Source organism: Suillus clintonianus (genome assembly GCF_016758775.1).
Source record: "Suillus clintonianus strain FC179 chromosome Unknown DEU56scaffold_41, whole genome shotgun sequence".
NCBI classification, from domain to species: Eukaryota; Fungi; Basidiomycota; class Agaricomycetes; order Boletales; family Suillaceae; genus Suillus; species Suillus clintonianus.
The window spans coordinates 225,537-238,996 of NW_024539265.1; the positions used below are offsets into that span (position 1 = coordinate 225,537).

Sequence of the window (13,460 nt, forward strand, 5' to 3'; positions counted from 1 at the left end):
TACGTTGCATACACACAGGCGATATAGATAATCTGTGGATACAATCAGCTTTGGTTTGTTAGGTATTCTATCATGGAGTCGGTCCGAAATTCAGTCATTCAAAAATATTCGGAACAAAGAGCTCAAGAGCTTCTTGTATTGGTAATCCGGACGCGCAAATACTAGTACTTGCTGAAGTGAAACAATGAATTGGATATAATTAATTATTAGTAGAAGTACTTACTTTAGCATGAACTAGCGTAACGAAGGCTCACATTCCGAGGCTGTTGCAGGTGGGTTCCAAAATCAGGCCTCAGGCCTCGTGCATAATCAGTTCAGGCCTAGGTTAGGTCTCTCGTGGAAAGATGGAAAGGAAATAGTTGGAAGTATGGATGATGAGTCAACCAAAAAGGAAAAGACTCCACAGCCGGAGCATGAATACATTAGCCGACCAGAGCCGACGACCTCTGTCACTGTGCTTGCTGTGCAGCTCTGTACCAACTGCGATGACCACGAACCCTTCACACATCTTAATCGCGCGAAATTCACGAGGGCCAAACAATATCAATCCGTCGGCCTCTCTCAGTTCACCTACCGAAACCCATGCAGCAGCGTCAGGTATATTCCGTTCCTCAGGGTCACCTCCGTGGTTGCTCGAAGAATGCGAGACCGACGATCTGGTCACTGAATTGAGCTTGTATGACTCTGAGGAAGGTATAGAAATCGATGAAACGTTTACTCGCAAAGGAAGGTTCCCCGGAACCGTCAAGATTGTGGTCGAAAGTACCACTTTCTGGTGAGTGGCATAAAATACTGCAACCTACGCGCAAATATTCATTTACGAATTTAGGGCACATAAAGAGGTCCTTATCTTTGCATCACCCTTCTTTGAAGCTGCGTTGAGTGGCAGTTGGGCCGAAACGGGAAGACCGCAGTCAATGTCCTCTGTCATCACTATCTCGCAGCCTCCCCCCATTCCAGGGGAGAAAGGCATTATCGAGACGCCCACAGAGATGACATTCACACGCGAGGATTCATCTGATACGGAGTCTCCTGTAGAAATTGAAAACCCCCCGAGGAGTGATACCGACAGTGGCCAAAGCAGCAGTGAGGATGGCGAAGCTGACGGCAAAGCCAATGCTCGCGACAACAGTCTTGCGAAGCTGCAGGGTGCAACCAAGAGTCGAGAGACTTTATCAAGTCGCGACATGAAAAGCAAGCAGAGAACGGACGATAGACCGTCGATCAGGCGAGGGTCTCAGACAGCACATGCAACCGTCAAGCGGCGCCGGCGTACCAATTGTCATGACGCTGTCATAGTACTCAAAGAGGAGAAAGTAAGTTCAGACTTGGATTACACGTGCAGGTTACTGATCTCGCATAGGCTAATACCTTTCATGATTTCCTGAAGTTTGTCTACCCTCAGTGAGTAGTGGTGTCTTCATAATTTACCGTTCACACCAATCCTTTCTCAGTCTACAGTGCACTATAACCTGGAAGAATGTAGAAGGCCTCATGAACATCTCCCACAAGCTTTGTGTTCCGACGCTCCAGCAGGAATGCCTCACTTTCCTCCTGACCCACGCCGCCGGAAAACCTATAAAGGCCATGCGGATCGCAGAACTATTTGAAGAAGAAGAGCTCTACCGCGAGTCAAGTCGCTTCGTACTCGATAATCCAGGTGGATGGTCCGAAGAGGAGCTTAGCACTCTTACGCAAGAGACTCTACTGAAGCTAGAGAAACGGTGGGCCTTTTGGACGATATCATCGTGCACACCTGATCTTATGGTGCTATTCACAGGAGAAACTGGTTCCTTGAGCGGGTGCTTAAACTGGGATTGACCCCACTTGCGAAGGAATATCAATGCGTAAGTCGCCGTCGGAGTAATGTTATCTTGCTGATGCTTCTCAGTGCACCACTTGCCCTGATTCTGCGATTTGTGCTCGTCTTCTCGAAGAAAAATGGAGGCAGGCATACAATGCTGTTTTCCGTTTTGGTGGGTTGGCCTCGCGCGCATATGTACCGCGTGTTCAATGCATCCTCAGGTCCTTGTCAACCATCTATGGTATATCGCTATTTGAGAAATCTGGAGGGTGTTAGCCCGCCACTCGCGCTTACGCACCTTACATGCCAAACGACAGCCAAAGCATTCACCGCAACACGTGAGTTACATCGTGCTTGATGAATAACATTACTTGATTGTTTCGCAGTTTTGACAGGATGTTCTCCCTAGGCATCCGCAGTGATGCCAGCGTTGCTCCACTCGGCGCACGTGTTGCTGCGGTAGCAGCTGCAGCCACTACTGGTCCTCGTCGTCACTTCCTCTTCTGTACCCTGAAACCCGAAAAGGCTGTCCCTCGCACCAGACGATCTCGAGAATTGCTCTAGAACACGACATCTCGATTGGTTTCCAGTGCTTTTTGCGTTTCATATTTCCATTGTTGTCCACTGCTGGGATCCATTTGTAAACTTCCATAACATCACTACTGGAATCCGTGCTAATATGCTATCGTCATCATTCCATCATATATGACTTATGTATTCCATAGAATTCTTATGTATTTTCCTGTGTTCCACATCACGGAGACTGGGATTACTCACTCCCGATGGTCGTGTGGACCAGAATATATGTTGTTGCTCTCAAAACTTCCAGCGGAGACCCAGGAAAGCGGGTTTAACCCCCTCTCGCCATCCTTACTGTGGATTTTCTCACTAAGCAATAATCCCAGCCCGTCGTCCTAAACACATCCAATCGGATCACTTATAGGGTCGGGAGTACCGGGAACAACAAATCATGGTGAAGAGTTGTCTCGCCGTTGTCGACGACTACAGAAACGCTCGCTTCACCAGCACTCGTCACCATCATCAAATACTGTCGTTACCACAGATGATGTCAACGCGCCAAGACGAAGAGTTGCCGCTGTGGCTGAGCCATACGTTACCATGCTCGACTGTTGGGACCCAGATAAAACTCGAGCTAGCGGGAGGTCAGCCCCTCTTTCAGAGGATAACAGGAGTCGAGAAGGACGCACCGAACGAGGATCCGGACCTGTTCAGAAGTGCTTCAAACTTGACTTCTCATTCCTTTGTAAATCCGAGGAGCTCAAACTACTCTCAGCCAACCTCAAGCGAACCAAGGAGATCCTCGCAATGGTCCCCCGTGCATGGAGCTGGGGGACTCCGCTTGTCCTAAGTCGTGAGATCTATGCCCACGTAGCGTAGTGAGGTTTGAATAATTTCAAGTATTCGACAACAGCAACCAGACAGTTGCTTGATCGGGTTGCAAGTCAGGTGGTCAGGTGCAATAGTATCTGATCAGTGGCCAGCTTGAAAAAAAGTACATACCGTGTATATATAATTTGGGGTTGCAACGTCGAAGTGCAGCTTGTTTGACAAATCTGCCGCTAAAAGTATTGAGCAGATACACTAGCCGGTATAAAGCAGAAGACAACCATAAAGACAATGTCGTAGTACCCGAGAAAATACGAAGAATACAATAACATACGGGAAGTCCATCCGGAATAGAATGTGAGAAATCAACGGGATATTTGCGATTGGAAGATGGAGGGTGCGTTATCTACGAGCCATTCAATCATCAAGGCCTTGCCAGCCATGTCACTGAACTCAGAACCAGGATCGGAAGAACGCATTAGCGTGGCTAAATTCAAATGTTAGCTTTGAGTTGAAGCAAACACGAGTAAGGAGGAACGCACGTCCAAAAACGACTCCCAAGTTCCTTGCATTCATGAGGTTTTTGTCGCTGTGTTCCAGTACGCTGTGTACTGAGGTTAGCCAAAACGTCTGCGCATTGCAAGAGGATTATTACCGGTGTAAATGCAAAACAAGCAGGCGTAGAGTGTGATAATGCTCGCTGGGAAGGCGGTTAATCAATTCCTGCAGGTATTGATTTTTGAGCCCAGCGTCTTTAAGTCCAGCGGCCGAGATAAAGTCTCCGTGAAGGTCAAAAGTCAAAAGAGGGACAGGTAATTGACGGAAATATGTCTTTAAGACGGAAGTGACGCTGCAGATATCATTGAAACGATCGTCATCGCGCAGATCGAATGCCCCATAGTCCCCTCGCTCGAATAGTTGCGTGATCACCTTGGTTTGCCCAGTACCGCCAGTTTTGCGGTAGATACCCTCGTAGTCCAGTGCTGACATCTGCGTCAACTAGGTACAGGTTGGTATAAATCATATTTGCTTACCGAGGGCCTCCACCGCGTCGATGCATTTCTCCACAATAATAGGGACCCTCCGTTCACCCCATTTTGAGTCCGATTTCACTTGTTCTACAAGATCACGACCAAACATGGAGGGAGCTAAAGCATGATATTAGACTTGAATGATGTTAAGACACTCAAATCACTCACGAGGTTGTGTGATTACATCGTCTCGACGGGGGGGTTGTTGAGAACATGCCACATACACTTGATTCAAGCAGCGAGGATGAACGGATATATGACAAACTAAGGAACTGTGAGTAAAGCGGACATGAGGGATCAAGACATGACATGCCTGAACATCGAAACTGGGATCCCCATAGCTTGTCTCCACAATGATCACACCGCGTAAAGCGGAGTACGCTCGACTGGTTGAAGGAATGAGCTACTCGACCTTTGCCTTTCTGATCAGCTGACGAAAGTGAAGGATCCCGGCCTCTACCCATAGGCCACTTGAACTTTGCAGATTTCAGCGTTGATGGCAAGGAGTCTGGTATCTCGGGGCGGCTAGCCTTGGAAAACTTGGCCTCTGAATCCTCGACCAACGTTATCGTGCTGGGCGCTGCCAAGCCATTGAGTGATGAAGACATTGATGGGATGTCAGGCTGAGGGCGTTCACGGTCAAACGATGTACTCTTCTCGCGAACAGAGTTTGCTGCTGATTCGTCCTTCGAACCAAGGGCCTCGATAGTAGGTGTCGTAGAGCGAGAGGTCTCTATTCGACGCACATATTGAGCACTGAGCTGTGCCAGTTCTTCGTTTCGAGCGTTAAGGACAGTCGTCTCCTCGAGGAACTGTTCGCGGGCAGCTTTCAATTCCCCCACCTCTCTGATGAGTGCCTCGCGCTGCTGGGTGAGAGGAATGAGCTCGTGCTTATACTGCGTCTTGATGTTATCCAAGCGCATGGTCAAAGACCGGCTCATCTGTGCGGTAGGTATCTCGCCCGAGCTTGTGACACTAGGGTAACTACAGTTCTAAAATCAGTGCTCGGTGACTTCAAAGGAAAGATTGTGACATTACTTCTTTGACGCGCATAGCTCTTCAAGTTCTGCTAAAGTCATGTCTCGCTCCGCTTTCAGATGGGACAGATCGTGTTCCAACTGATCCAGCTTTTTGGCAAGGTCCTGGGAAACCTGTCGTCGTGTTTCCGACCTTTTTTCCTCGCCGTTGAGAGCAGTCAACTTGGCAGCTTGACCAGTCAGCAAAATACGCATGCGGGTAACCTCTGCCTCGGCATTCCGTCGAGCCACAAGTTCACGGTCATGCTCCTTCTGGGCAACGGTAAGACCATCGATATATTGCTGACTCGCCCTCTAAGGAAAACATTAGAACGAGGGACCATGTGAAGAAAATTGTATCTACCTTTGTGCCGTCATACTTGTGTTTGAGTTCCGCGTGCTCTATCCGTCGCTGCTTCATCGTCGTAATAATGGTCCCAATGAAGTTCTTGTCCAATTTTAATTGCTGATAGCCATGTTCGCTTGCGTCATCGAGAACCTCATGAAGGCGACGAATCACAAGATCATATGATTCGCTGGAAACAGGTGTTGAAATGGTTGAATCGGGTGAAGTGACGACGATGCGGGCATTGGGATTCAACGATGCAGTCGAGTCGAGTCTCTCGTGCCTCGCTCCATGATTATGATGAGATGGAAAATGCGACTCGGAGGAAGAGCGGCTTCTTGACGAGAAGTCGTGAGACAAGTTTGAAAGCAGGTCTTTCGCCTCAGCATCGAGTAATTGAGAAGAACTTGAGGGATCTCGTTGATGATCATGCGGCTGCCGGGATGCGGTAGGAATAGCTCGCTCCAAAGGATCTTTAACCCCGTTGATGCGGTCAACACTGGCCGCACCCCCTGGGCTTCGTGACTTGCCATTGGAGCCACTAGGTGCTGCTGCTGCACTAGGTAACGATTCATCCTTACCAATACCATCTCCCTCGGCTATCTGATCAAGCGATTTGAGAGATGGCATTCCGCCCACCGACCTCAGAAAGTCTGAGAAGTCCGAGCCCGTCATGGAAAAGCGAATGGGAGGAAGAAGGGCGGGAGCGATAAACGTTGCTACAGATGTGCGTTCGACTGGCGAAGATTCGTCCGAGTTGGAATCCATATGCGACACAGATACATCGGGGTCAATGTCCAGCTTGAGCTCATTTGCGCGTGCCTTTGCCCTGTACTCTTTGGGTGGGACAGGAGGAGCAGAAGTGGGTGAATGGCTGTCGTCTGAGGACCTGCGACTATCGCCCTCTACATCCGTGTCTGTACCACTCTCGATCCCGTGAGGGACATCCGCTCTATGAGATGGGGACGTTGGAGTAACTACGCCAGAGCGATCTGATAACGAGCCACTGGGTATATTATCCAGGCGCAGCGTTCTCTCGCTCGCAGGGCCAGAAGGGGATAAACGCCCATCAACTTGCTGAGTATGTAGGCCGTTAGCTGAGTTGCTTGCATGATTATGTGAGTCTGGGCGAGTAGAAACTTTCTCCAAATTAGAATTTGTCCGACGTGATGGGGTCGTCGGGCGGGTATAATGTGATGCGGACTGGGGTTGATGGTGGTCGTGGGACATTGAGCGCATACGAATATCAGGTGTTGCTCGCCCATTTTCTAGAGGACCGGGAGCAGGTGATGGAGGAGGGGAATGGTATATGGTCGAACCTGAGGCGTTGTCACGAAGTAGACTGATATTGGATGCCCGGCGTGATGACAATGAATCGGAAAAGTATGGCTTGGAGGGAGATGGAGCAATGGGTGAGTCGCTGCGGTTTGCAGGTAACGTCTGCGACCGAATCATCTGTTCTGGCAGGGAAAGTCCGGCTGCGGCAGGGGGTCGGGACAAATTCTTATAATCTAGAGCAAGTCCTGGGTTGATGGACCGCCGCTTCTCGCTGCGAGAGGTGACGCCATTCGTTATCGGTACGCCCAGGCTAGACTGGTCCAAAGAATCCTTCTCCGCATGTCCTTTCTTTCCAAAGAGGATGTTTAGTGGCCGAACCCCGTCATCATAGCTCTTTCTCCTGGAAAGTGCGCTAGATGGATCCACAGGACTTAACAATGTTCCTCCAACTCCATCCTGAGCTTGAAGACCCTCTGAAGGCGTTATAGGACTACTCTGATCCTGAGCTGCAGACTGAGATGATAGCTGTGGGCTTGACGGGCCCGAATCAAGCCCTTTACTACGATCAGCGCTGCCACCGTCATTGTTGTCGGGGGGTGCGATGGTTACTGCGAATGATTGTGACTGTGCATCACGTGATGATCGTGAAGATGTAGGAAGATTATGCTGGATCGGCCGTGGGCTTGCGGGAGGGATCGGCGGTTGCCCACCATTCTTGGCCGATGATTGGGGAGGTTCATCCTGATGTGGTATTGATTTTCGCTTTCGTTCCAGCGTTGACAAGGCGTCCTCTCTGGGTTGATTGAGACTCCTCATGGACGGAGTATCACGAAAAGTCGTCGCTGAAGGCTTTGAACGCACAGACGAAATCGGCAAGATAGCTTGTGGTCGATCGGACACCTATAGATAACGTTAGAAATCGGTCCAGAGCGGTCAGCCCCGCTATATGTCTCCACCTACCACGTTCTCTGCCAGAAATTCTCGTGCCTCGCGTTCTCGTGTCGAGGATGATGCGCTGCCTTCAGCAGCCTTCTCCCGTTCGCGCTTCCGTTGTGCGTGACGGCGAATCTTGGCCATGCGTTCGTTATGACAAGTCATGCAATAGATCCCATGACTGGTCTTGGCGAATACTAGTTCGTCAATTCTATTATGGCAAACCTTGCAATTAAAGCAATGGGCGTGGTATGAGTCGTCTCCGGTCATGATGGCTTCGTCGAGGATGGGTTGGTTGCAAACATTACAGTTGTAGGAACAGTTGGCGCAGATTGGCGAGCCATCTGAAAGCAGTAGTAAATTCGTGTCAGCAGTCACCTGTTGATGGCATTTCGCGCATTTAAAGCAGTCGACATGAAAAAACGACTGTCTAAATACGCGATGGGTGATCCGCAGCGCAAGTACCGTTAAAACGCGTATAGACGATCGTAGTTGTTAGCTCACCCAAAAGCGACGACCAAACCTCCATTCTCGTTCACGGCATACTGCTTGCAGCCCGGGCAGATTCTATTCTCGAGGGACGATATTGAATTCAGGGCGACCTGTTGAGACATTGAAGTTGTGTTCCTCGGTCAAGAATCGTGTAGCGTAAGCTGAGAATGATTCGGATATCTTTCCCAGATTCCAAAGAGAGAAATGACAGAAAAGTGCGAGCGGCGGGGGTATGGGATTTGAGCCAGCTCACGTAGGACGTGTAATGTTGAACGAAAGACTGTTGGCTGTCGGTCAAGTGCCCTGACGGCAGCCGTGTATTACGGGGTGGACGGCGGGCACGATGATGAGGTATAAAGGCTGGGGTATGTGGTCGCGGTGAGTGCTGTAGAGGTAGGCACTGTTGCTCCTAGATAGCCAGTTCCAAGTAGAATAAATGTTTTTTTATGTAAAAGAAGATAACCATTTATTGTTGATGGGGGAAATACATTTTATCCCACGCTCTCCCACACCAGGTCGGGCCCTATCGATATCCTTGGCAAGTTGCGCTCTTCATCATAGCTTCGAGTTGTCGCTAAGAAGCCAGAAACGCGACTGTCAGTCTCATTCAGTTTCACTCATCGGATTGTGCATATCAGACAATACATTTCATTTTCGCCCTTGCAATGACCTGTGTAGTTACAGTGTAGTGATATCTAACAGGTAGTAGTGCAAGAGCCCCCATCTACTGCTCTCAGCAACGCTCCATCAAAAAGGTGATCCTTCCCAAGCAGTTGCTCACAGTGCATAGCCTTATGATCGGGGGTTCGTACGAGCCAAAGTTTGCGTACGGAGTCCTACGGACAGTTTGAAACTTCCTGAACCACTTCATTGGATTTGGAAACCGGGACCGTCCTGTTCCACCCAGTTCTAGGTCTGGAGTCTAGACCGGTCAAATGAAGCCAAATGGCGACACCGGGCAAGGGCCTGTCATTCCTTGGCCGCACTCCACCCTTCCCCCAGTCGTCGAGCCTCGAGGTAAAATGTGTGTAAAATTTCTCGTCGTCTTGACAGTTTGTGCGCGGCCGCTAAAATAAAGACAACGTCCAGCGGCGCCCGTCGGTGGTGCATAGATTTTGGGGCTCGCAACCAACCACTCTTTTGTGCGGAGCGTTGTCTGGAGGATGAGGTTCAAATGACTGATTCATAATCACATGCCTTTTCGGTCGCTGTGGTAATATTAATTATTCGCAGGACCTTGGTCCGTGCGCAAGCATTTTAGTATATAAGGGGTTCACTTGGGAACAGATTCCCCATCTCTTGTGCTCGGGCATGTACTGTCGCCAGTGAGGTCTTTACCGAGGCACAGTCTTTTGCTGATTGCAAATTACACATCCGAACCCGTCTGTTAGCTTCGGCTTCCAGCAATTTTTGGAAAACACTTATTTCAGGCTTCGTGCTTGAAACAGAGTATTTACTAGTTAGCGCAAAATAATATATTGTTTGTTTAAATCTTAACACTGTTCGTTGGGTGAAACCAATCATGTCAGGTGAATACTTCATAATCGTGTAGAAATCACTCAAGCACACCATAGTTACCAAGTCCTCCAGTCCAAGTTCACATCTACAAGGCTGCAGGTGATGTAGACATCAGGTGGCTTTTCTTGAAACGAGGGTTATGAGCCGTGGGTTGATGAAGCTGGCCGCGGATCTGAACAAGGACAAGTCTTGTATCCATGATCCGAATCCTTAACAAGTTAATGCTGGTTGTTTTAAAGACGGCGACATTTCTAATGCCGGATTATGATGGGTTGGCTATCGTACAGCATTGGTGGCTGAATGCGAGAGTGTGATGACAAGCGCATTCTCTGCCATCCACCCAGAGTATCCAGAAAGCATATGCGCGCGCGTCCCCTTCATGCAGATGGGCATATATTCTGAGCACGGTTCGAAGTTCTCGAACTCTGACCCCATGAATTGCATGCATGATCGACACGTGCACAGGAGTGCTGACGAGTTGCCACTAAAACCAGAAGCGACGATCCATGATGGGAGTGGGCGACTCACCCTCGAAGCAATCGCAGATGTAGCTCTTCGATCTCGAAAGTAGACATGCGTACCAAGCTTCTTGGCACGACAAGATAGCTCCATATAGACTTTGAAGCTTGATTGTCACTGACAGTCAGTCGACAGCAGTCGACTGTCAGTAACGTTAGTCGACGAGTTCGGTACGGCGTAGTACGGCTTGCTCACGAAAAGCGATAGGAGTGGTGGTGCGTTTACGCAAACCATTCCGATATCATCGTCGAATTGAATTTTGTTGCGTGGATTTCATCTGGATGAAGCTAGCGCTGCGATGATGCACACTTGATACTACGCCAGTATGATAGTGGGTGGAGCTATGGATAAGACGAATTTCTATTTTGGGAACCAAGGAAAACGGGTATCGTGAAATGACAACACCGAACGGAAGCAGTTTACCCTGCTTCTGCTCTTGTTTCCCTACATAGGTTTCTCCCTCCTCCGTTCTTGACGCTCTTCATCAAGGCACCCAATACAGATCGGCGCTCATCTTTTTCTTGCCGCTATCGACAACGTTGCTCTGGAGCAAGCTGCAAGGCTTCTAGCCCGCCGCCACCTGGACGTGTCTTCCCTGTGCTACCCACGTTCTTCACATCCCTGAAGCCTGTCAAGGATTAACTGAACTCGTTCTTTTCACTGGCACACTGCCATTATGCCACTTCCCAATGGCACGCTGCTTTCTCTGCAAGGCCATTCTCGCCCTGGAGATACTGTCCAGACTAAGCCGAAGCACGCTATGATCGTTCGGATGTCGGCTGAGACATTGGAAGCTTTGGAGGACTTGTCTAGTAACCCTACAATGAATTTCGAGTTTGGCGATAGTCCAGTCAGTTCAAGCACTTACAGCCCACCCACATCTAACACATAAATCTCAGGGCATTTACATTGGGGAGACATTCTTTCCAATGCGTCCTCTGAAGGAGAGTTCTCCGCACGAAATATACCTCAGGACATCCTCTGCAGCCAAGCCAAATGCTCCATTGAAGCTCTATGCCAATGTCATGGGCAAATTCATCGTTGACCGACAACTGGGCGAGAAAGTCACCGATAAAGTACGGCAGCAAACCATCGAAGCGAAGAAGCAACATTCCGAGCGCCAAACCATCATGCTCGATGCGCCCCTCATGTCTGCGGCAGGCGCAAAGAACTTGAAGCGGAAAACACCGGGTTCGGGAACGGTGGTAAAGAAAAGTGCACCTCGCGACACCCTTCGCACCCCTGCTGCATCCACCCCCGTTGCACGCAAAATCTCGCCGATACCACAGACCGCTTCTTCAAAGGCAAATGCGGATGTTCGCAGGCGTCTAATCCACTTCCTTGCAGTTGAGGCTCGCGAAACAGATCTGGCGGTAGCTAGGGTTTGTGGGAATAGCTGTGATGCCACTGCAAGGGGTAATCTACTTAGAGTCTTAGAGGAGGTGAGTTATGTGCCACTCCACTTTATTTCTTTCACTGAAATGTGAATGTACAGGTTGCTGAGCAAACCCCAGCCCGGAGAGGCGACAAGTCTCCTCGGAAATGGTCTCTCAAAAATCGTACATGGCTTGAAGTGCGTCCATACGAATGGGAGACGTACAAACCGTCAGAGCGGACCAACATCGCACGGCGAGGCAGGGTCGTCCTCGATGCCCTCAAGATACCCGAGTCTGACTCTGCGTGGGATCATTTTCGCTTTCGAAACCTCGCACCTCCTACCGGAGCTGCTCCTCATCCTACCCACGGAGGTAAGACCATCACTGGCCCACCTGCAGGAATTTCCCAGCCGAAGCCGGAGCCAAAACGACCTGCTATATCGAAAGATCTGAAACAGAAAACAAAGGCAGACTCTTCTCGAATAAAGGGCGACATACAGATGAAAAACGAGAGTGCGCGGCCGAGGGGTGACATACAGATGAAGGACGAGACCGTTAAGCTCCCTAGGGTGGCTGCCATTAAGCACGAAGAAGCCAGTCCATCGCCCAGCAGTAGCACCAGCACTAGCTCGAAGGCAGCATCCAGACGGTTGCCGGGCTCGGGATACGTTGCAAAGAAGTCCCCTCAGCCTTCTCCCAGCGTTGAGACTCCATCTCGCGAAGCTGCAGGTCCAGCCGAAGTTCGTCCTCAACGACCGTTACCCCGACCTTCCTTACCTTCCAAGCCCGTACCAGTACCCCAGCCGCCACCCGCAAGTCAGGAGAAGACGCCTACCATTCCAAAGATGACGAAGAAGACGCATCCACCCGAGGATTCCGATAGAGAGCGTGAGAGACATAGAGATAAAGACAGACCGACGAAGGATAGAGTTATTACTGGCGTGAAGCGGAAGAACGCCACCCATGATGTAGAAGACACGCAGGACGGGGAGAGGCACAAGGCAAACTCGTTCAAGAAGCGCAAAACGGAAGGGGACCCATCATCTACTGCATCCTCCTCTTCATTAAAAGCTCGAGACTTGTCTCTTCCAAAGAAGCCGGTCGAGGCCGCATCTCCTGTACCACCTCCACCGAAGAAGATCAAGAAAGAACCTTCTCCACTTCCGCTTCCACTTCTAGTGCCACCGCCACCCCCTCGCTCCACATTACCGACGCAGCCACCACCACCCTCAACCTCACCTTCCAAAACAGATCAAAGATCGAAACTCAATGGAGCCTCAAAAGCTAGACGAAAGTCACCAATATATACCTCGTCGGATGAAGGAGAGATACCAGAGCCTCCGCGGAAGTCCACACAGGATCCTTCCACGAATGCTGATCGTTCTAAGGGCAAGGAGGGACGTGCCCGCCCTCGATCTTCATACCCACTACCCCCTGATCGCAACGGGCTACGTTCGAGGTACCAGTCTAAGTACGGAAATTACCTGGGCACATATTCCCAAATTGTCGCACAGAAGCGAAAGATCGAGGCGATCTTAAACGGAGAATCGGAAGCGGAAGGAGAGATCATGGATCCGGAGGAGCTGAAGAGGCTCAGTGCCGAGCATAAGAATCAGAAAGAGGAGTTGGAGTTCATCCAGGAGAAGTGGATGAACGGGTCTGTATCGGAATAATATGGATCACATCGCAATTGACTTGTACGTAAACTTCTACAGCACTCAAGGCGGACATGACATACTCATCAAGACTATCTACGCCATATTTTCTTGTTGTACATCGTCTTCACATCTTTTTCGTTCA

General features: G+C 49.9%; 3 protein-coding genes across 3 annotated transcripts; 2 read left to right on the plus strand and 1 right to left on the minus strand.

Moving 5' to 3' along the window:
* Positions 1-485: 485 nt before the first annotated feature.
* On the plus strand, positions 486-2,368 carry DEU56DRAFT_737803 (uncharacterized protein; the record flags this gene model as incomplete). The annotated part of the gene is made up of 8 exons (XM_041348613.1): positions 486-775; positions 830-1,316; positions 1,364-1,404; positions 1,455-1,724; positions 1,781-1,847; positions 1,892-1,976; positions 2,026-2,146; positions 2,191-2,368. 8 exons carry the CDS (start codon positions 486-488, stop codon positions 2,366-2,368), a joined length of 1,539 nt encoding a protein of 512 aa, XP_041207888.1.
* Positions 2,369-3,348: 980 nt separating this feature from the next.
* DEU56DRAFT_393862 (RhoGAP-domain-containing protein) lies at positions 3,349-8,705 on the minus strand. Its single transcript, XM_041346000.1, has 10 exons — positions 8,260-8,705; positions 7,783-8,185; positions 5,563-7,722; positions 5,221-5,513; positions 4,496-5,166; positions 4,351-4,446; positions 4,186-4,299; positions 3,807-4,134; positions 3,694-3,755; positions 3,349-3,638 (listed from the first exon to the last, which is right to left on the minus strand). Exons 1-10 carry the CDS (start codon positions 8,367-8,369, stop codon positions 3,517-3,519), a joined length of 4,359 nt encoding a protein of 1,452 aa, XP_041207889.1. The 5' UTR covers positions 8,370-8,705; the 3' UTR covers positions 3,349-3,516.
* Positions 8,706-10,716: 2,011 nt separating this feature from the next.
* DEU56DRAFT_858344 (uncharacterized protein) lies at positions 10,717-13,459 on the plus strand. The gene is made up of 3 exons (XM_041355293.1): positions 10,717-11,134; positions 11,184-11,726; positions 11,780-13,459. Exons 1-3 carry the CDS (start codon positions 10,961-10,963, stop codon positions 13,331-13,333), a joined length of 2,271 nt encoding a protein of 756 aa, XP_041207890.1. The 5' UTR covers positions 10,717-10,960; the 3' UTR covers positions 13,334-13,459.
* The last annotated feature ends 1 nt before the right edge of the window (position 13,460 follows it).